Source organism: Nelusetta ayraudi, unplaced genomic scaffold, assembly GCF_046127955.1.
Source record: "Nelusetta ayraudi isolate G7.1 ecotype Tasmania unplaced genomic scaffold, CSIRO-AGI_Nayr_v1 ptg000048l, whole genome shotgun sequence".
In the NCBI taxonomy this organism is placed as follows: Eukaryota; Metazoa; Chordata; class Actinopteri; order Tetraodontiformes; family Monacanthidae; genus Nelusetta; species Nelusetta ayraudi.
In genome coordinates this window covers 17,385,590-17,409,000 of record NW_027466098.1, presented here as the reverse complement: position 1 = coordinate 17,409,000, position 23,411 = coordinate 17,385,590, and the positions used below count along the sequence as shown (strand labels likewise).

Sequence of the window (23,411 nt, the reverse complement as noted above, 5' to 3'; positions counted from 1 at the left end):
CAAAGGAATTTAGAACGATGTTGAGTCCGTCTGTGTCATTTGTGATGCGGAATGCGGTGAAAACCAGCATTTTCTCAGAGCACAAGGACACCCCCTCACTTGGTCCCAGTAGTCATGATGGAGCGCAGTGGGAGTCGCCCAGCTTCGAGAAATATATTCATCCTTTGGGTTTTTGAGATCTCTCTGCCCTGGAAGGGTCAACATCCCACTCTATGGTCCAATACACTCGCTGTAAATCTGCTCATCCCTTGGCTGTAAATTTTCTGTAGTTTGAGTCCCCACAGATTTCAAGCCTGCACGTATAACCTGTCTGTACATGTACGCAATACGTATTTACTGTACATAAAAAAAAATGTAAGCATCCGTTTACTTGTCCGCAAAGTGTTTCTACAAGAAACATGATTTGGGGGGTAAAAATTGTCCTAAATCAGATTGATTTATCTCACACATCCACCTGGTAAAGAGCCCATAGGAAGTATTTGCATCAGATTGGAAGTCGTTTGGTCAAAACACATGTCCAACACATTTAAATAAGAGTGATTTATTGCCTTTTTGAGCCAGAACTAGAAACTTTCGATTGGTGTGACACACCAAAAAGATGCACGCAAACTCTTGCCAAAGTCAACTGGAAGTAAAGCAAAACACATTCATTACTAATAAATACATGTCCAACTGTAGCATCCTTCTCCAGGATCATTTAATAGCAGCTGGCAGCAGTTGCTTCCTGTTTTTTTTTTTTTTCTCAACTAAAATGAATCCGGTCGTTAAGTGAATCCTTATGCAATCTATTGGATCTAGAATAGGCCACATACCAGATTTGAAATCATTGCGATGCAGCTGAGAAATCCTGAAAGCCAGGATTTTACTTGGGGATCCACTCTCAAAACTTTTCATGGACATGATTCTCAGAGATTTTCTTTTAATTGTTCCTTTATTATTCTTACTCTTAAGCTTCACAGTTTCTAAAAATGAAACTATAGAGTTGAAAGCTCTCTTGAACACGAAGTCTTTGCACACCTCAGTCGACCAAAGTTCAAATGTTTGATGAATAGTTTTCAAATGTCAAGTTCTGATACCTCAGAAGGTAAAAAGACTTCCAAGGTTGTGTGTGGCAGTTCGATCTCATTCATTTTAGATGCCAGCTGGTTGAAAGTCCACGGTTTAGGCTCAGATAATCACCAATGAGACAGCACACAGAGGTGGTCTTGCAAGACGTCAGCAAGGTGAAGAGTTGAGGTGCTGCCTTTTCGGTATCAGCTGAGCTAAAAGCTAAAACCTATTTTTGAAAGACTGCATTTACTTCTGAAATGCTTAAATAAAGCGAAAGAAGCGGATTTCTTTGGAAGCAATCACACCACTGAAGAAGCCATGTGGTATGCCTCTTTCCAGCTGCAGCCATAAGGCAAGAGGTGTGGCTTTCGAGGGCAGCAGCACAGTGTTTTTTGGTAGTCTCAGGTTTTCTATTTACTGTTTCTGAACTTTTTCTACAGGCAAGAAATCACCGGTTTCAAAAATAACAGCAGGTTTTTACTACATTGGTGAGCCACTTTCAACGGGCATCCATCGCAACGGGGCTTGAAAGCTGAAAGCCGTGACAAAAAAGAGAGCACAATTTGTTCATTCGGCCAAGCCGAACTGAGAAGGAGTTGATGATCAGATGGATGAAGTGGGGGTGTATGTCAGTAGCGCCAGTGCACACACGTGTTTGTGTGAAATGTAAGATTCTAAAAGAAACACAAAGGACTGTGTACTGTGACACGTTCACCTCTCTGTCTGCGAAGTGCTTTTCTGAGAGAAGTCGATTTCTGAGTGTAGCACCAGTTGCTTGCATGTCTTCTCCCATGATGGCAGCTGGGTGAACAGGCAATGGAGGCGCATTCGCTCAAAGACACCACTGATGTCCTGAACATAAAGGGCCTGTCGGCAGATTTTAGAACTTTTTTTTTTTGGAACATCCCCTGCTGTGTCTTCCTTTCCTCACCAGGTCAGACACCCAAACCCTTTTTTTGCTTTTACTTTAACCCTTCAGGTTTTTTGTCTGGCATTCAATCAAACACATCTAACTTTTCCCCTTCAAAGCAGAGACGTATAGACAATCCTCTTCCCTAAAGCCTGCCATATTTTTTTTTCCTACATTTTCTTCTGTTGTTTGGCCCTGAAATCAAATGTATCTGTTTAGTTTATCCCAATGCATTTCAAAAACATCTGATCGTACCTGTTCTGCCGTCCTCTAGACCTCAATAAAAACACCTTTTTAAGGCTTTCACAGCATATCAGTCATTTGTCCGGAGGGCAAAGGCCAAGGATGGTAAAAAGATGAACGCTTTTCACGCTGCAGGCTCAGCTGCTGAGTCAAGGGCTCTGAATTTACAGTCTTAATGTGCGAATAGAAGGAGGAATGTTACGTCTCACGGCAGCATCTCGCACAGCTGTCACCTTGTAGATGCGTCTTCTGAAGCTCCGACTGCTGGTCATCCTATGTTTTATTACTTCAAAACCAGCTGTAATTTAAAGCACCTTAGCATGCAGTACAATGCATTTTATTGTAAAAAATGGTCCGAGCTGTGCCAAGAAGAGGAGTTTAGGAACAAAGCAACAAAAAGTAAACATAAAATATCCACTGCTCGCTTGAGGGGGGGGAAAAAATAGGAGTAAATCAGCGATACAGCCAACTGGAAGATTTCACATGTAATGTTTCAATGTTAGTCACGCACAGATGATACTGACAAACCATATGTGCTTCAGTTTGAGCACAAACACTATAATCAGCTGCTATCTATAAACAAGCTACTCAGCCCGCAACTAAAAATACACAAGCAAGATTTCATATGTACAATTATAGGATATCTTCAGTGGTATAATCATTTTAATGCCATGAGTAATTATTTTGTAATGTCAGATATAGTAAATAACCACATCCCCTGAGCGCCCTTTGATGATTCCCTGGGGGTTTTGGACCAAAATCATCGGGGATTTTTCATTCTCTGCTTCATCGATTCAGGAACCTGGAGCCAACGCCGGGAAACCAAATAATTAAACAGTTGCGAGGATGTCAAAAGAATTGAAAGAGTTGCACGTTGGGCTGGAAAGTCAATGCAGGAGGGATGGAAAAAGCACTGACTTTTGCATGAAAGTAAAGATCAAAATTTAAGAGGCTAAAACATGAGCGCTGTCTTGACTCAGATGGAGATAATACAAGAAAAGCAAGTCGACATTCTGTTGTCAAATTAAAAGTAAGAATGTTAGAGACTCAACAAAGAAAACAAAATGTACACTACCAGTCAAAAAGAAAAAAACAAGAGACATTTGGCTCATTTAAGTGACACTAAGTGCTTAATCTAGTTAATTAGATAAATTAACACATAAGATTTTGTATTGAAAAATCAGATGATTAATTCATAAAATGATCTCAGAAAGCCTTCTCCGGTGGAGCTCACCTCTAGCACCAAAGCTCAATCATCCCTTAGGTAGCGCTCTCTGACCATTCTGTGTGCACTTGGAATAATAACTAAATTAATAAACTGATCAACACGTCTGCATCCACTTAACATTCAAATTCTTGTGCTGTCAAGGACTTTAAAAAGCGCAGACGCAGAACAAACCGTCTGGATTTATCACACCGGGGGATCGTTTCTATTTGCGACCATAAAACAAATGGCCACTGATGTTATCAAAAGGCCTTATGAGAAGCCATAACTCGTTACGGCCACACTGCGGGGAAGAACTTGAGGGCTACATATGCAGTAAGTGAAGACAGAGAAAAAAAAGCCTGGATAAACAGAAGTGCCCCCCTTTGATGTAGAGCACCAAACAGTTTCATTCATAAAGGATAGTGGGGGTGGAGGTGGGGGCGGGGGGGGCGGGGGGGGTGAGAAGGGGGTCCCTCACTGAACTCCATTTCCGATGTCACGCTCACGGTGCCTGGGCCAAAGATGTTGGTTTAATGGTGTGCAGAGAGAGGGAACAGACAGAGACAGCGGATGGATAGAATAACAGGGTGTAACATCCACCAAAGTGTTTTTCCAACCACCGCAGGGAGTCTGCAGGAGTGGAAGACCCTCCCCATCTCTGGCATCAACATCATGTCCAGCACATTTCACATGTCATTTCTGCAGTAACCGACATGTGTCCTCTTGTCTGTGTGTCATTAACTTTACATCCCCACCGTGGGCTCTAATACACCCTGTGGACCAGTGGGCAGAAGCCTCTTGGATGATGTTTCATGTCCAATTTTCCACTGGACTTTGTTCTGCCCGTAAAAAGCTTCACATTTTTTCAAAAGCATCTTTCGTTTCGTTTCGTTTTCCACCAAAAGCTGGTCAATCTGAACCCTAAAATGATTTGAAAATATTTGTTTGAACCCTGCCCTGATCTGTCTGATACTGATCATTCCTGACGCATTCAGCTGCTCATGTGGCCTTTCTCGCTGCTTCATCCCTATCAAACATCTCTCTTCTTTCAGGGTTTTCAGCTTTAGAGAAAGATTTAAAAAAAAAAAAAAAAAAAAAAAGGAAAGGGCAAAAAGGTCATGATCACCTCCAAAATTTCTGCCATTTGGCCTTCAGATAGACCTACACATTGCTACCATCGCTACTGCAATGAAAGGGAGTGGGATTGGACAAGTGGCAATTGTAGGGAGGGGTTTACACGTAGGAAAATGTTGGTTCTTCAGTGGTTCTCCAGTGGGTCTTTCGGTCACATGTGGTGCTACGAAGCACCTCAGCATATTCAGGCTTTGTCATGTATAATTACCCCCTATGAACTCCCAATTTGATGCACACGTTCATAATTGAACTCATGCGTACCCCATGATTACAAACCAAAGGTTTTGATTTTGTTGCTCCATACCAATTTTTATTTTTTGTATAGTGAAGGATCAATGCGGAAATGCTCCACGTGACACCTTATCTGACAGCCTTAATTTCTTCAGGACTTTGTTCTCATTTTTACAAAAGGGCAGCACAAAGAAAGATCACTCACAAAGCATCTGAACGCAACAGTATACTGGTAAATTTCTGAGTGGAATTGAGAATTCACTTCACCACTGGATTATGAGCGACCACTAGAACTCAAAGTTCTGGGTATTGTAGCTACTGATGTCACAAAGGCCACTGACTGTTTCCCGGGAAACAACCAGAAATTCAGAGTGTGAAAACACGCGTGCAGCAGAAAACATCAAAAGGGCTCCAAACACTGTCAAATAAAAACAGCCTCACTTTAACAGGACTTCGCTGAGCGTCCTACTGCTCCTTGCGGTGAGTGATTAAACGGATAAGCCCATAACGTGCGTGGAACGATCTCCGCATCTGGCTGGGGTTTTTAATTGTGTCGCGGGAGGTGGATTGGATGGAGGGTGGGGGTTGCGCAGCGCACGCACCCGAGCAGCTGCAGCCAACCACTCCCAGATGGTTCCGATAGGCCGACCAGTGTCTGGCTCCTTAGCGAGGCGTGGGGAGATGTTTGATCCCCCGGCAGCGTTGGCTGGAGACTTGTCGTGAGGAAAGACTGGGAGCACTCTGGGATGCACACAACGGAAGCGCGGCAACCTCACAGAAAGGCCTTGCGGTGTGCCGTGGTAAAAAACAGGCGCAAGTAAAGTGGCTTCAGCTGTGGACTTGCTGGAAGCCACCCAGTGTCCCTGACCAGAGCCGGTCATGCTACTGGCATCGTAATAGGGGAGGTAAACACATATAAGTATAGCACCGTATATAATCTCCTGATTTATAGTTGCGCTAGGAGGGGTAAAGAGCGAGGGAGCTGCCCGTATTGTGTTGTCAGAGGAAAAATGCAACCTAAGGAACTTTAAACAAGCTGCTGGCTGCTTCCAACCAGAACAAAACTTTATTAAATTTGTACACTAAATCCTTTTTGGATCATTTATTGCTGCGGCTGCTCCAGTAGTGAAGCACGCTAATTACTAAGGGCACCAAAGCCCTTTGGTTAACGCCCACCAAGAAAAAAGTTTGCCCTACTGCTGACATGGACTTTCTGTCCGGCCTACACCGCTCCCCACGTAGCCACCGCCCCCTTGGAGATGGAGGAGCATCCTCTGCCTACATCCTCTGGGCTAAAAAGGCCCAGCCAAGCCTATCGCCGTTCCGGCCGGCTTCACACACCCACCATTTTGTTTGAAAGAGAAGTGGTGCACACCAGGCCAGGACTTCAAAAATAAACATGGCATTTATGGACCGGAAAAGGTTTCGCGCAGCTGTTCCACCGCTGCCTCCTCTCTCATCTAGCAGCGCAAGTCCTGCTGCAGTGGCGCTTCTGTAACAGGTCGTTAAGTGGCAGCATGGCTTTTTTTTTTTTTTTTTTTTTTTCCCTTCTCTCTGTCTCTCCACTTCTCATGCATTTAATACTCGTGCCTTGATGTTCAGACAGCCGACGGAGAGTTCCGTCAGGAAGCCACAAGTGTCCCCACAAGAAAGAGTGGATTGTAATTATTGTGGAGTGTATTTGTCCTCCTTTAATAGAGGTTCAGCATTTATGTGCTTTTCTTTGGACAGTTACAGGAAACCGACTAAAGCCCTTTACATCACAACAAAAACACAATATAAGTTTATTGCACACGCAGTAATCATCACATTAGCAAGACTCAGTTCTGCATATTTTGATATATTTCATGTCCAGCGTCACACATTGCTCATGCTTGATTTCATTTTCCTCCGAAATATCTGAAACAGATCACCGCCCCACCTCATCTCAATATTAAAGATGTGCTTTCATCTGTTTTGCCAAGCCTTGCAGCCCCCTCATTCACTAAAATTAGGTGCAGTCACTAAAGCTGTTAACAAGCTGCTAGTCGCTTTATTTGCAAAATGTTATCAGAATTTCACCAGATTACTTTTACACTCATTTCAAGCATTTAATTGAGCTATATCATGTTTGCTCTTGCAGTTCAGTCACATCAATTTGTGTACATCATAGGTAATTAAAATCAGTGTATGGAGAGAAAATAAATTGACATATTTTGGCAGTCCAAGCAAGCAAGCGAGGGGGACCTCTTCTGGCCATGTCACTAAACTACAATAGTTCAAATATAGTTTGCCAATTTCCAGATTGGCAGATAATTAAATTGGCAAGACAAAATGTTAAAAATTGATTATACAAGTATTCAGTTTCCAGCCATATTGTTCTTCTGCTCATAAGATTTTCCACAATCCTGGACTTTTTCCTACACATATGAGCACATCATGTGCACAGAGTTTCATCAAGTTGGCTGTACGAGCCAATGAGTTCATGCAAGACACTACCTTGACATTTGATTTCGGACATTCTGAATTTCTCCATATTGTCTGGAATCCATGTGTGAAGGGGGCTGAAGTGTCAATAGGTTGTTTGTTTGTATGCTTGCTTTTTTTTCTGATTCAAGGTGAACCTTGAATGAGTCAGGAAATTTTCCGAGCGCCAATAGGCTTTTGACAACAAACGTTTTCCAATAGTACTAAACATGATATGTACCAAATGGAAGAGTTCAGGTATTAACAGGTACAATGCATTTATGATATAATTTTGTTGGTTGCTGCTTAGTCATGGACAGACACACTTGAAAAATAGAATTTTAATTTCAATGGGGGTCATTTTCTTGTCAGACAAAGGTTATAATAATAATGGTCTGAAAATTTACATTTTGACTTAGTGTCTGAGTTGGTTGCTGGAAGTATAACTGAGAGAAGTGGCTTGACTGAAACCACACACTCTGCAGCAAATACAGGCTACAAAGCCACACCACAACTATGTGCTGGTCTTTCAGCTAAGCATGTTGTCCTGAAAATATGATTCACAGTAAAAGCAAAAACAACAACAAAAACAAAACAACACAAAGTTGGCGAGTCCATCAAACCTTTTTCTATTAGCTGACTTCATGTGTCTCCATTTTTGATTGTGGCACTGTTACAAGTGAGTAAGAGTTTCAAACTGTGTGTGTCCAGTCAGAAGTACAACAGCCACAAAATAGCGACTATAAGGGGTGCATGCATTTCTCGACAATGTCAAAAATCATTGGTGCCTAGAAATGCATGCAAACCTGATTGCTGGGGTGGGTGATTTTACATTTTCGGAGTTTAATGAAACACTGATGACTTAATATTGTGACAGTGTGTTGAATATAATGACAAATACATAAACTCTATCTAGACTGAACGACCTCTCTGTCTTGCTGAAGCGCTGTCCCGCGACGTGCATGCAGATCTCGAAATGAGACATGTGTCCTCTGGGTAGCGCGGAACTGAAGTTCGGCTGCAAATGTTTCCAACCGGACGACGATTCCACTGGACGGCCGTGTGTTTACACCCCAACGTGGGTTGGAAGCGGTATGGCAGGAGACAAGCAGGAGCCTTAGATTTTCGAAAAGCGGTTCCTCAAGTATTAAGATGGAGAAAAAGCGGCGCAGCGAGGACTCTGAGGAGTCGAATACTCCGGCGAAAAGAGTCAAGGCTCCGGAGTTTAACGGCACCGCATTTAAAGCCATGCTGAAGGATGCCTCCAAGGCCATGAAGGGTATGGTCGTCCGCTCCTTGTCACACTCGCGGAATTCCATCAACATATTGGTTATGTTCTGTTTACTGGGTCTAAGGCAATTTTTCTCAAAGCGGGTGGCCCTGAAAGCGATGTTATTCTCTGCACTTTGTGAGGAGATGGGAGCACAACATAAAGCTGTGTTGTTTCGCAGCGAGGCCAGGATGGTGGATCTTACAAAAGTGGTTTGCCAAAAGAAAAAAAAAAAAAAAAAAAAAGTTATTTGCACAGCAGAAAAGTGAAAGGAGTATTCTTGTTGAAAAAGTAATGTTCAGGATTAGATATCACAAAAAGTGGTGTGCCAAAAGTAAAACATTATTTGCACATTCATGTTGAATTTGAAAAAAACTATTTTGCCACCATTTTGGCTTTTGGGGGAATAGGGGGGGCATGAAACATTTTCTTCCTCCAAGGCGTGACAGAGAAAGTTTGAGAACCACTGGTCCAAGGTATTTCTGGTTTTGCACAATTGTTTCTCTGACCTCCTGCAGGACTAGAGATGTTCATATCAACCTCCAGGAAGTTGCCGTCCTCCGACTTGTACGACGTGGTGGAAGGCTACATTAAAATATCCATGGAGTGCGCAGAAATATTCAAACTGCTGGAAGGAGAAAAACATTCGGAGGCTCAGGTAAACTGCTAGCCCTCCGTCTGTGAATTCGACTGACTTGTCCATAGAGTGCTGTTTGAAACTTGTTGTTATCCTTGTAGCTGCTGCTGATCTTTGAGAGCCTGGAGATGATCCTCCTGAGGACCGCAAGTGATCTCTCCCACTTCAGCATGGTCGGCAATGCCATCGTGAAAAAGACTGTTGCTGGACACATGAAACTTCTGCAGGGCTCCTTAAATTCAATGAATCACAGGTGGGCTTCACTGGGTGGACTTTGAAAGGTCAGTCTAAGGTATCGGTTGACAAGTGTCTTTTTGTGCACAGGTTTGTCCGCCAGTGTCTCAGCTTCCTGTCGGCGTCGGTGTCTCAGGGTGCTGAAGCTGCCAGAGAAGTCTTGAGTAACATTCACATCAATAAAACTCTTATGGGCTTGGCAAAGAGGAAGGACAAGAAGGTGTGAGCTTTTTCTGTTGTGTACTCCTCAAATTCGTTGGTGAGCGAGTTTTCCCTTAAGTAGCTAATACTTTTGTTTTTCCCAGGGCAAACCTGATGTGCGCATGGCTTTTGTCCAGTTTGTGCTCTCATTTTTGGTGTCAGGAGATGGCTCTACCATAGGACAAATATTGGAAATCAAAGGTAACGTTTTTGATGATTTTTTTTGCTATATTTTATTTAATATCATTATATTTTCAATGATGTATTGATGACCTTTATGTTTGGTTTGTGTCAGAGTTCTTGCCAGAGATCCTCAACACGGGCCTGAAAGAGGAAAGGTTGTCCATCGTCAATCTGATCCTGTCTACTTTGAAGTCAAGAGTAAGTCCGCTGTGTTTCATTAAAAATTGAAGGCTTTTGTGTTTTGTGTTTGCCAAAAAAGTAATTTCATCTTTCATCCCTGTCCAGGTTGTTCTAAGCAAATCGATAAGTAAGACACAGAAAGTGCGCTTCTTCGCACCTGCTGTGTTGGCCAACATAGCGTCTCTGTACAAGTGGAACGGGATCGTGGATGCAACTATTGACAACAGAGTGAGTCACTTGCTTTTTTTTATTTTTTTATTTTTGCATCAGACAGATGCTTTCAACATGTTTTTTTTTTTTTTTTTGTTTCAACCATAAGATGGAGGAGAACTCAGAGAAGGCTGGCATTTCCACCGTCCGGGAACTTGTCCACACTTTCCTCCTTGACCTCTGCTGCTCCCGTAAACATGGCATCAGTTTTCATGATGCCAGCTTTGGCACAGCTGGCAGGTGAGCGATCGACCCGCCCGCTTTATTTGCAGTCTTATGCAAGGCTTTCCGTGCTGATCTCCGACTACGCTCACCCACCTCCCCACAGAGCTGGCAACATCGTGCTGCTGCAGTTCCTGGTGGGGCTGAAACAGGCCACCGAGGACGAGCTGGTGGGAGAGCTGGTCGCTAATGTGCTCAAGTCCAGCCCTGACATTCTGGCACGGTACTTTCAGGAGACTCAGTACGCGTACACGCCCCGGCTCAAAAGTGCTTGGCAGGACAGCGTCAAGTTGCTTAAAAAGGCAAGTAATGCATTTTGACTCCAGCTGCTGTTGGCAAGTCCTGCCCTGAACCTTTTTAATGTAAGTGAATAGCTCATATAAATTTATTGTCAGATCTACGAGGCCCAGCCAGATGTTTCCGCCGTTTTCCAAACCTCTGAGGTCATGCCCCTCCCTCGCCTGCTCTCCATGATCATGGTGATTTCTCTCCCTCCGATCTGCAACAAGACTTTCTTCACTCAAGGCCTCAATGTAAGTAACTGCACAATCTTCCGGTGCAGCAACCATGGCACGGCACGACACAAAGTTATACTTACATTTTAACGTGCTTTCCGAATATCTTTGGTCCGGCAGCTCTCCAACACCGCAGCACAGCTGACAACTCTGTCCACAATGAATTTCATCCTGAAAAGAGCCACTCAAAACATCGAGCAGCTCGTGGAAAAATCTGAGAGGCACAGCTTGCAAGGGTACACACCAGACTCTGTGGGAGAATTGGTGCTGCAGTACAGGGAAACACTCAGCAAGGTGAGCTTAGTGTAGTCGTGTGAGAAAATAGCAGCGATAGTAATGTTCTGTTAGACCGCTCAACCTTTTCTTTACTCACTTCCTGTCAGGTTTTGCCCGATTTGACGAGTATCATTGCAAAGTGGCAGTCAATTAGCAAGAAGGAAAAGGCGACTGGTGAAGAGAAACAATCCAAAACGGAAGAGGCTGTCACACAGACCTCTGAGGAAAATGAAAGTCCTGGTACTGGTGAGTGTGACACTGACACCAAGATATTTTTGCCTGCAGGGATGGCAAAGAAAGGGAGCCGACTGACTGTTGTTTTATGTGTTGGACAGTTGCTGAAACGGCTGAGGTGATCCTGCTGAAGGCTCTGATTCTTCAGGTCATTTGCCTTTACCAGAAAGTTGTGCCTCACCTGGTGAACCAGTGCAAGTTTGACTTCAGCAAGCTCTTTAAAGGTAATATTGTTGTTGTTGTTGTTGTTGTTGTTGTTTTGAAAAAAGACCAATAAATCCTCAATGATTTCAAGGCGTCTAAGCCTGAGGTGTTGTTTTCTTCCGCTTTCCAGGAATTGTGTCAGAGAAAGGTGTACGCGAAGAGGTTCCGCCAGTTCTGCAACAGCAGATACTGCAGCTGGCTTTGGACCTCCCCGCAAGCAAGTTCTCCTGGTTCCGGATACAGGTGAGGAAGTCACACTGATGTTCTGCTCTGTTTCAACTTGCATTTTGAGTGACCTTGACTTCAGAAGGCTTATTGCATTGTAATCAGCATTGCTTGCCATGTGACCTCCTCCTCCTTTTTTTCACAGGATGTTGCAGACACGGAGTCAGGGGAGAAGTCGGTGCTTTACCTGCTGCTGAAGATGTTCGTCAGTAGTGGCAGCAGCCACTTGAAAACTTCCACCAGGATGCTGGTGCTCAAAGTATGGAGCTCTTTCCTTTAATTTTGCCAGAGACAGCTTGTGCTGTGGGAAATATAATTTTGTAAATGACACAGTCTAAGTTCCAGAAGTAATTTTGCGTTGTTGTTTTTTCAACACGCTTGAGGAACAGCTGTATCCTCGCTTTTAATATATGCTGGAAAAAAGGTTTTTATTTTTTGTTTTGTTTTGTTTTTTTTACGCCAAATGTCTTGGTCTTGTCTCGTCCTCGATACTCTCTAGTCTTCATAATGTCTTGACTACAACACTAGTTCTGTGTTACCAAATGCCCAAACTAATAGTGATGAAATGTCTTTTGTTGTAATTAAACGACGGATTTTTCCCTTGCAAAAAAAAAAAAAATCAGGTGCTTAAGGACAGTGGTGTATTTGAGTACACTTGGACTGAGCTTGAGCTCTGGCTTGATCAGCTGGCAAGAGTGGAGGCGGACCAACAAGAGACGGTCATCCAGTTCTTGGAGAGGGTGAGGCTCATGTCAATCCAAAGAAGACAAAGCAATGTTTTAATCAGCCGTGTCGCAGTGTTAAACCTGTATAACATATCTTCATTTAGGTGTTGGGGAAACTGGTGTCCAATTCTTACACATACACGGATAAAGTTGCAAGTCTGGTTCAGGAGGCAGCTTACGTGCAAACTAACCTGAGTAACCAGGAGGGAGATGCTGCCAGTATTCCAGTCTCACACATAGACGGTGAGAACTTTGTGATTAAGAGTCTGTTTACTCGTCTCCATCACGGGATGATTTCTTTCCTCAATCCACTCAACCTGAGCAGCACTCACTCTGTGTTCTTGCTGCCTCCAGATGTCATAGACATGCTGGATGTCATACTGGAGGGCAACGACGGAGAGATGGAGGAGTTCGGCCCGTCTCTGAGTGATGATCTCATCATTCAGACGTTCCCCTTCAGTGTGTTGGTGCCTGCTGCCCTGGAGGCCAGAAACAACCTGTCCGCAAACAAGAGTAAGGCAAAAAAAAAAAAAGAATTACTGAAATTATGAAGGATTTATACACTAAAATCTTCAACTTGTTGAGTTTTCAATTTTGAGAAGAGAAAAAAAAATCTATATTTCATCTCTGTTGCAGCTCTATTAATCTCCAGTTTGGAATTAGGCCTAATCTTCATTATTTCTAGTCTTTTCCCGCAGGAGCGTCCATAACTATCTACGTCTGTGTACTGGTATGTTAGATATCTGTCTTCCCTTTCCCCAGCGGTGGTATTTGAGTACGTGTCTGCAGTGCTCTCAGATGTGCTGCACTGCCAGAGAGAGCCTCTCCCTCTCTGCCTCGCTCTGCTGCAGTATGACAAAGAGCTGGTGGCCTCCAAGGTCTCTGACTGTCCTCATCCCTCCATCGTTCAGCTCCATTGCTATTATTCCAAATGGCTGCCGCAGCAGTGCCAGGAGGAGCTGGTCAGTTTTGGAATGAGCCCCAGAAATTGTTTTTAAAAAAATGCATATTTTAATGTCCCTTTATGCGTGGAATAACATTTCTTTTGCTATTTCCTTTGTACAGTTTAATCCCAGTCAGTGCCAGGCAGCAGAGCTGTCAGCGTGCACAACATTCACTGCCCTCATGAAGGCCGCGTACAGCCGAGGGCCGAGCGCTCTGCTCGAGGACGCCTTCAGGAAGAAAGCAGAAGAAACTCTGTCTTGCATGCCGATCGCTGAGTATCCAGTGGCAATCCAGCAGCTCCTGCTCTACATTAAATCCACGCTGGAAACGGTTGGAACCGTAAGAGCGTAAACTTACAAATTGTGCATCCCAGTGGAGGCAGATCATCAACAGAACTCCCACACAAAACCCATTATCATTTCTGCCTCCGCAGTTCTCCAAAGACGTCGGCATCGCCCCTCTGAAGATCTTAATGGCAACGCTGCAGGATCTGGTGGCTAAGCTTCAAGGCTTCGAGGGGAGTGCAGACCCACAGCCAGTAGCACAGACCTGCCAAGAAGGATCAGACCTCTTCCTGGAGCTCAACCAGCAGCCCGCAGCAGAAGCCAATAAAGATCAGGTCAGGGGAACATTTCACTGAGTCTCCTACGTGACGGATTATATTCTAAGCATTGTCCTGCACCTAAAACTGCTGATTGCGATACGTCCTGGTGCTGCGTTTCAGATCCTGCTCTCCGCTCTTGGCTCCATTGTCAAGCAGCCGTGTCTGGAGCAGTGGTTCCTGGCTTTGGAGCTGGCTGTCCTTCCTCCGCACACGCTCAACCCGGTCAGGCTGAAGCACCTGTGTGCTGAGCTGACAGATGACACCCTGACCCTGCTCAAGGCCGTCACCCCGACACTCTCTGATCTGGGACAGCTGGGCCTCGTCCGCGGCTACACGTCGGCCGTCGAAGCAGCTGTGCTCAAGGAACTGTCAGAAAAGGACTCGCAGCCCGCGAAGAAAGAATCCAGGGCTTTCCAGGCGCTGCTCTCCCTGCATCCGTACATGGACCCCTCAGGCGTGAAGGAGCTGGTGTCCAAGATGCTCACTCTCCCCGAGGAGTGCCTAATCATTCCCACGCCGGGCGGCGCACAAGCCGAGCTCAGCGTTTACGGCCGAGCGGCCGTTCAGATCCTCACGCAGGCGAAAGCGAACTCCTCCCAGGAGCCCAGCTTCTTCCTGTCCCAGGCGCACCTCAACGGCCTGGCCACGCTGCTGCTGTCCTGCTGCAGCCCCTCGCTGGAGGAGCTCCTGCTGCAGACTCTTTCAAGCGAGCCGGGCAGCGCCAAGCTCATCCACACGGACGTGCTGCTGCACTGCCTGCAGCGTGCTCACCCCAACCCCCTGGCAATCAGCGCCCTGCTGCTGCAGAACTGCCCCACGCACCGCCTCTGCTTCGAGACGCTGTGCCTGGAGCCCAAAAACATCAAGAGGTTCTCGGACGACTCGGAAACATTCCTACCGCTGATCAACACGTATCTACAGACGGCGAGCAGAGAGGATCTGGCTCGGCCCGAAGACGGTCTGTCCTCATAGAAATTTCTGTGGGCATCTCAAGTGCCAGAATTCTGCTTTTTTTTGTTATACTAGAATGTGTACGTGTGTTATATGTGTGTTGTTTTTTTTCACAGTGCAAAAAGAAGTTCTGACGGCCTTGAAGCAAGCGTTGTTTGCTAAATTGTCTCAGCGTGTCCTGGGAAATCTGACAGAAGAGTCTGGAGCTCTGCCTGCTGAGGCCCTCGCCGGTCTAATCAAGCTCTCTGCTAACATCACAGACACCAGGGACATAATAAGCAGTCTGCCAAGCACTCTTCATAAAGTCGACAGTTTTGAAAGGTAACAGGTTTCGCTCAGTTAAAATAAGGAACTCGTTATCCTCACCAGCTGGCAGTTGAACGCTGTTCTCTCCTTCAGATGGCAGTTAATAGATGTTGTTACGGAGAAACTGACCGATTTCCCAGAAGAACAGGAGACCTGGAGGAAGTCTGTCTCCGCTGCTGCCGTGAAGGGCCTCACTGCTGCCTTCAGTCACTTTAAAAATCAGCCACCGCCAGAGCAGGAGAAGAGTATCCTGACGAGGCTGCAGCAGCTTCTGGTAGGTTCATCTTCCCCCACAAATAGTGCAAGATTTATTTCTGATTGGCACGGTTTCTAATTCAAGTCCCCCATTCGCAGACGTCACCTGAGGACATCAGTGCAGCGGAGTGGAACTCTTTTGTCAAGAATGGACTCAAGTAAGATGTGTGAATGAATGAATTTTATTATTGCGTCATGTCCAAACAGGACCCATCCCTCCCGGGATTATAAGACACCACAAAAAACACATTAAAGTATAACATTCACTTCCTGTAGATGACGCCACAACTCACTGTAGGGTAACACCTAAATAAAGGAGTAAATAAAATAAAATAACAACAGACTTGATGTCAAACCTAAATATATGCTTTTTTCTCTTGACCCAGGCTTCCTCTAAATATTTGTTCAGTCTTTCTTGTGTGTTTATTCGCTGCACGTCAGCTTATTTGTCAGTGAATGACCTCAGATGCACTCCTCCTCCCCAGGTATCGCTACAGAGAGCACCACTTCCTCAACACACTGACAAGCCTTGTAGAGGTGATGTACTGCGCCGGCGAAGCCCAGAAGGATCTTCTCCCCTTGTCCACCCTCCACATGATGGCCAGCAGCCATTCTCTGTTCCTGCCCACCATGCTGGACTCTCATGAGGAACCGAGCTTGTGCCTGGCGAAAGGTGAGCCTAGAGCAGGACACCAGTGGAGGAATGGAATCATAGTTGGACGCTTTCTTCCATCACTTCTAATGAGAATAAACATGTTTGGCTTTTTTGTGCTTTCAGAAGCGTTGGTGTCCCTCCTTCTCTGTTTGGTGAAGAAATGCCCGACAGTCTGTAACACCAATCACTTTGTTGTACTGTTGGGAGCCTATGGAGTAACTCTGAGTTCTACAGGTAAACCTTTTTGTGTTTTTTTTTTTTTTTAATTGTTTATTTATTTCCCCTCTAAAACCATTTTTTCCCCCGTTGTAGATCAGAAACTTCTCATGCTGCTCCGGGAATACGAGAAAAACAACGTCAGCCTTCTCAAATTTCAGTAAGTTTCCATCACACTTTCCATCACCACTGTTCCCCTTCTACAGACGCTCTGTGATGGTCTTTGTTGTTGCATTGCAGAGCTTTCTTTTGGGGTCCCGCTGCTGTGGAGCACCACAAGGCCAGGAAAAGTTTAGGAGCCTCCCTGTGGAAGCAGGCGAGCTCTGACGACCTGCTGGCTCTGCTCAACAGTGACAGGATGCTGCAGACCATTGCGCACTTTCCCCAGCAGCACAACATGCTCCTTGAGGTAGCTGTTTAGTGTCATGTCTACCCCTGCAGAGAAGAAAGCTACGTTCAAAGTTAATATTAAAAAAAAAACTTTACTATCTCCTGCAGGAGGATACAGGGTTGCTCTACACAAGCAGTGTTGTGAAGAATCTTGGGGATCTGTATGATCCCTCTTTTCTTCTGCCCCTCTTCAGCGCCATACTGGGACCAGGTAGTTATATTTCAAGGTTGCTGTTATTGCCCATTTATTATGCGTGTCGCTGCTTTGTATAACCAAAACTCATTCTCTTTTTTGACAGAAAGCGTGATCGACTGCTTGAAGTTCGTATCCAGCCACGCCCTCGGAGTCACAGTCATGGCTCTGAGCAGCTACGACGCGAAGATGCGGGCGGCAGCGTACCACGTGCTGAGCTGCTTCTACCAGCACCTGGAGGGGGCTCGGATCAGGGAGAAGAGACAGGTGCAGCGTCGTGGCGAGAAGTCGCTCCACGCCTCCTCTCTAGAAATTCTAATGGGCTTTGTTTTTATTATTTGATAGCTGCTGTACTTGATGGACACGGTGAAGAATGGGGTCCGACAACCCAATCAAAGACTTCCCTTCGTTTTGACCACCTACATCAGCAGAGTGGCTCAGCAAATGCTCAAACCCGGTGGGTGACCCGCAACACTTGTCAAATTAACTTTAAATCCCTCATTTCCTGTATTTGTTGTTGTACCTAAAGTGTATATTCCAGCATTGCTGGCTGGATAATCAGATTTCCCTTCGAGATCACTCACCTTGTGTTCTTTTTTCTTTTTTTTTTGTTCCACTGGGTGTCCCAGAGGACCACATGTATGTGGTGTTGAACAGGTTTCTGCTGTCCCATCAGAGCCTGGACCTGAGAAGAGTCCCTGAGTTCTTTAAGCTATTCTATGGCTTTGACCTGGAGGTAAAGTATCACGTCAACTCGGGAACATTGTTTTTGTTTACACGCCCTGCACGTGATTAATGGTGGCTGCCCAGCGCACTCCTCACTGACCCAACGAAATGCCAGTGAAAATAAACAGTTATTTTCAGCATCTTTTAACCTTCATTTGTTTGCTTTCCCCCCCTTCATGGCCGAGGTCTTATTTTGGGGTTGATGTTATCGTTTTCCCACAAGATGTAAACAGACTGGTTTAATTTTCCGTTTTTCTTCTCGTTACAGCATAAAATGGAACGTGAGTGGATCTTGCGTGTGCTTGAGGACGGGATAAGCGACGGACACTGCTATCAAGTGTGCGACCAACAGGGCATTTTTCAGACTCTTTTGGGCTTCAGCAACAGCCCTCTGTGTGATGAACACACCCAGGTATGCACTGGAAAAAACGCAGAGGCAACACATTAGTTTGAAAGTCTGGACAGACGAGCACATCAAGGCTGAGCACTGGCTCGGTGTGTTTAGGCGGCCTCTTGACTTTCTAAATCTCTGAGTCACATGTCAGGTCTTGTTAAAGTAAATAAGCAGTATAAACAGAAGACATTCTAATTAAAAAAAAAAAAATGTACTTTACAATATAACAACAATGTTCTGGGAGATTTGAGCTCTTCTATTATGTAATAAAAATGTGTTTCAAAAGAGAAACTAAAGCAAACGTGTATTTTTCTTCTGCTGTGTTCCTCTTCAGGCGCAGATCATCAGGCTGTTGTGTCGAGCAGGACGTGTGACCAAAGCTGCTTACAACCTCATTAAGAGCTGTGGGCTCCTGACCTGGATCATCCAGATGCTGGAAAGAAGGTGACCTTTAGAGGGACAGCTATACTTCATTTGACTTAATACAGCAGTTATCGCTTGTACGACGTTCACCCTGTCTGTATTTGCTCTGACCAGGAATCTGGACCAGCAGCTGCTTGGCTCCATCATAGAACTGCTCCATGTTCTGTGGTTTACAATCCTGGGGCAGAAGGAGAAGCAGGTGGATAAACTTCACAGCTCAGTCAAGTGTCTCCCACTTCCACTCATCGGGGAATTTCTGTGTGTGGCGTTAGCTATCAGCCGGCACCTCAGGTAAGGCGCACAACTTTAAATTTGTTTTTCTAGGGGGGAGAAAAACAGTGAGGTTTGGTCAGGAATCTTAATTTCTGTTGTCCTGTCAGGTTGTGTGCGAAGGCCACGCAGCTCAGCCTGTTCCTGCAGACTCTCAGCTCTGTGCTGAAGCATCGCGGGACAGCCGTCTGCGCCAACAAAGAGGCCGAGCGGCTCACCCTCCACCCACAGCCTCTGTCCTGCACAGAGGCTCTTTCTCTGCTTCTGTGCTGGGCCTCCTTGTCCCGCGACACGGCCCTGCTCTCTCAAATACACGCCCTGTCTGAAAAGCACAAACTGAGGGAACTCGTCGGTGAGTGTCATCGAGTTTGTCATGTGTCTTTTTTTTATTTTTCCTCAAGGGTGAATTATTGCTACGACAATGTTGTTACACATGAAATTGTGTAATTACGCAAGCGCTTACAGGGCTTAACGTGACCAATTCACAAATATGAGCAGAAAATGCCAAAGTAGGCCACTTGTTCTCTCCAGCAACATCTCTATCATGTGAAGAGGATGTAATGTTATTTTAGTAATCAACAGGCTAGTGCATATTTTATTGTAGATAAAAGAAGAGAAGCTACTCTCTCCTTATCACTGCTATCCTGGAAATATCTTTTTTCCTTTTTACTTGGACTTGTGCTTAAAAATGTGTTTTTCGATAAATAGAAAAGTTTTCTCATGAGCATCTTCTTGTATAACTCCTGACTTGTGTGTGATTTACAATTAAAGTGAAAACTGCCAGAGGTTTTTTAAAGAGGCCGTTCAAAGTTGAATTTCCCAAACATGAAAAGCTTTGAATTTTTTTATGTTTGGTTTGGTTTTTCTGTAATAAATGGCGCAACGTTACAAGCCCAAGTTAATGGGTTCCATTCAGAAACCGTCGGAAAAAAACATGTCGAGCCAAAAACACTGTCATTAATTCCCACAGCTTATGAATCTTGTTTGCTTTTCACTTCCAATAAAGTTACACCCTCCCAAAAACCTACACATCTCCCCGCTGAAAAAATCTGAAACAATGATTTAAAAGAATATTTGATGACATTAAAATCTGGACTCTTGCATAGATTTTCCATTACAAACCCTTGGCCTGTTTGTTTTTCTGTGCTATGACACTGCCTGAATCATTTCCCTAATGGAACGTATTTTTTACTCATCTTCCCTGTCAGGGACGTGGAAGGACAAAAGCCGAGGCAAACTCTCCGGTTCCAAGGCTCGCGCACGAAAAGAGAACCTGGCAGAGGACGCTGAGGCCGGGAAAGTTGAAGAAAGTCTCCTGACAGATTGTAAATCTTACCTCAGCAGTATCTTTGTCCACTGGGAGGCTGACTTCCCCCTCTCAGAACCTCAGCTGGCCCAGCAAAGAGACGGAGCGGATCTCAGTCCGTTGACTCGCGATACGGCACACCTGCTCGCCAAGTGGTCCCTCAGGTGCCTGGCGGAGGAATCGTACGATGAGGAGAGAACAAAACGCTTCCTAGACTGGGTGGCGAAGGCTGTGGTGAAACGCAGGCAAATTGTGGATCTTCTGTTACATGATGATGGCTTGAAGGCCGACCTCCTTCGCCTCCACCATCGCGCCTTTGAAGCCGATGGCCACAGCAGCACATCAGCAAGAATGGAAACCCTCCAGATATTTACAACCATCATGTTAAGTCTCCTTGAGGCCCGAGGCGACCTTCCACAGCTGCATCACACACTCGTTTCCGCCAGCCGGCCAGAATTGGACCATAACCAGGAGACACGCGGTGAGAAGCCGCCACCTCATGTTTAGATTATTTTTTATTTATTGTTTCACTCTAAAAACACACACACACACACACAAAACATTGAAAAATAAAAGAGCTACTTTCAAAACAGAAAAGTCCTCTGCCATTGTAGGTACATACTAACATGAGTAAGACATTAAGTGGTTTGTAATGGAATTGCAAAAATGGATACACATCTAGTCTTTCTTTTTAAAAATTTCTCCTGAAAGAGTTTTAATGTTTCAACTGTGCCCTGGACTCAATGGACTGAGAGGATTTGCAGTTATTATGCAGTTATAAAAAAAAACATGAGATAAAATAATTTTATTAATTCATTTTTTTTAAGCTCTTTTTTCTCTTGAAAAACACATCAAGCATGGGACCTATTCCATGTTTGATGTTTCATTTGTCTGTAGAATTGAATTAAGCATATTTTTCTTTTCTTCTCCAGGAGCCTGGCTGTCTCTGTTGTCTTTGTACATCAGTGAGTGTTGGAGCGGCGCCACAACAACAGAGCTCTTCATGTCTCATATTAATTTGGTGGCCAGAGCCAAATGTAAGAGACATAAAGGCCCCAAATCAGCACCAACTCAAACAGTCATCAGAACCATTTGTAATGACATCATTAGCAAGAAGAACAAAACATTGAAACACTGATGTGCCAGTGACATTTTTCTTTTCGTTTTGCTGCTGCTTTGTTTGTTGCCAGAAAAGTTTATCGATGCCTCCTTTTTTAACAAATATTTTTCTGACTTCATTGTAAATTGTTTTGTGAATGACATCAGATTATTTTGAGCAACACCTTCTTTTAACCCAAATCATGTTATTTTCTTCAACAATGAGAAACTTATGGAACAGTTAAAACTGTATGAATACAGAGAAAGCAATACACAGCAGCAAATATAAGGACATGGTTAAGGTTAAGGCAACATTACCAAGCTGCGGAAAGTTTGCTGTTCTACTATCTCATCATGAAGGTTTCACCACGATTAACTCAGTGCCTGTCAACAAGTGCTTGTAAATGTTTCAAAAGGTCAGATCATCATGTTTGAACACATAATTTTGACAAGGTGCTTGAATAAAATATTTTTAATGGGAGATTCTCCATGTCCAAAATTCAAGATTCTTGTCGACTGATGTTTCTACATGTTCCAAATAAAGAAGGGAAGACCATTATCTTTAAACACACATTTTTCACAGTACGTTTGAACAGAATATATTAAATGGGAGCGGTTCTCCGGATCCAAAATTCAAGATTCAAGGTTCTTGTCATTTTTTTTTTTTGTGGATAATGACTTTAAAGTTCTTTGTTTTCAACATCAAGGGCAAAATTCACACGCAGGATGCCTTCAGGGATGTTTAATACATTTTAATGTTTGAGGTATTTAACAAAATTGCATATAATGAGGAGTTTAAAATGCAAAAACAACTACTTGAAATCACATTCTATAGATGTATTTATATAAATATCATCTTAAGGCTCCAACTCCCCCACAACCCTGGGTGTTGAATAACTGGTTAAAAAAATGGATGTTTTCTATAAGATTTCAGATCCAAGAAAAATGAGGTCAAGATGTTCTGCGAGTCCCTTTGGTCTTGGATCTTGGACTCCTAAAATAAAGAGGGACATCATGACAGCTGATTCAATGAAGACTTTTCACCATTTCTATCTATATAAGTGTGACTTACACTGGGAATGTCCCACCCCAGGACATTAGATTTAAAATGAAAAAGAGGAGTCCCACAGATGCAACCAAAATGATCCAAAATATTATAACAATCGAGTCTGAAAATGAAAGAGAAAACGTGCTGTTATTATCCAAAATAGTGTCCATATATATAGATAAAATAAACTTGGGAAGAAATACTTACACTTGTTGTATTTTAGTTTCCTCTCATCAACAATTACAGGATCAATATAATCATAGTAGTATTCCCATTCATAGGAACCAGCAGTTGTCAGGTTTTCCATTGCCGTTACCTGTTGGATCAGGTGTAAAGTAGTTTTATTCCAAAATCCTGTGGAAATTTAAATATGTTAATCCATTATGAAGTTAAAGCTACTTGTCAAAAAACAAACAAACAAATAATAATAATAAAAAAAAAACAGAATGTCAGGGAGCCATCTCTGCAATCCTTGTGTCGTCTCAACTGCTTTTTGACGACCGAGTGGGACTGAACGGACACATGTAATGTGTAGGGTTGACCATTGGGAGGCGTAACACAGCCGCGGATTTGAAATAATGATTGAAAACTCCCAGAGAAGCACTTCATGTCCTTGATTCAGTTGTTTCCTGTAATCTAAACGGATTTTTTCTTGTGTTGGTTTTTCCATTTCCCCCCCCCCCCCCCCCCCAATTATTCTTAAACCGAAAGTCAGTAATCTGTATGTTGTATGTTGTGTATGTTGTCAGTTGTTTTTGTTTTTGACAGGGTCATATTCCGAAAACAAAAACGAATCAACAGCGCCACTCCCAGGTAGAAAGTAAAAACCTCGGGGAAACATGTGCTCTTGCCTGGATGTTTATCTCCTGGCTGTATTCGGTTGCCTCCCACAAGAAATTCACGTGCCTCCTTGTGTTCAAAGAATTACATGCCTTAATTAACGTCATGCAATTTTTTTTTTGAGGTACTTTAATTCAGTGCCTGAAATGGTTTAATTTTAATTTCAGACTTCCAAAAAAAATAAATAATAATAATAATTCAACTAGCTAATCCATAAAGGATAGAAACGAAGATCTACATTTCTTGGAAAAATTA

The 23,411-nt window shown here is 44.0% G+C and overlaps 1 protein-coding gene across 1 annotated transcript; it reads left to right on the top strand.

Annotated features, from left to right (window-relative positions):
* Positions 1 to 8,262: 8,262 nt before the first annotated feature.
* Positions 8,263 to 21,905, top strand: urb1 (URB1 ribosome biogenesis homolog). Its single transcript, XM_076036799.1, has 39 exons — positions 8,263 to 8,499; positions 9,009 to 9,148; positions 9,229 to 9,380; positions 9,452 to 9,581; positions 9,667 to 9,763; positions 9,858 to 9,943; positions 10,031 to 10,153; positions 10,245 to 10,375; positions 10,464 to 10,659; positions 10,753 to 10,890; positions 10,993 to 11,166; positions 11,256 to 11,394; positions 11,484 to 11,606; positions 11,717 to 11,829; positions 11,957 to 12,070; positions 12,435 to 12,551; positions 12,641 to 12,779; positions 12,891 to 13,049; positions 13,299 to 13,498; positions 13,602 to 13,820; positions 13,915 to 14,100; positions 14,206 to 15,043; positions 15,153 to 15,357; positions 15,436 to 15,616; positions 15,697 to 15,755; positions 16,083 to 16,270; positions 16,376 to 16,486; positions 16,565 to 16,628; positions 16,709 to 16,877; positions 16,967 to 17,069; positions 17,158 to 17,318; positions 17,397 to 17,508; positions 17,681 to 17,787; positions 18,046 to 18,189; positions 18,506 to 18,615; positions 18,709 to 18,885; positions 18,975 to 19,216; positions 20,073 to 20,651; positions 21,103 to 21,905. Exons 1-39 carry the CDS (start codon positions 8,373 to 8,375, stop codon positions 21,306 to 21,308), a joined length of 6,759 nt encoding a protein of 2,252 aa, XP_075892914.1. The 5' UTR covers positions 8,263 to 8,372; the 3' UTR covers positions 21,309 to 21,905.
* The last annotated feature ends 1,506 nt before the right edge of the window (positions 21,906 to 23,411 follow it).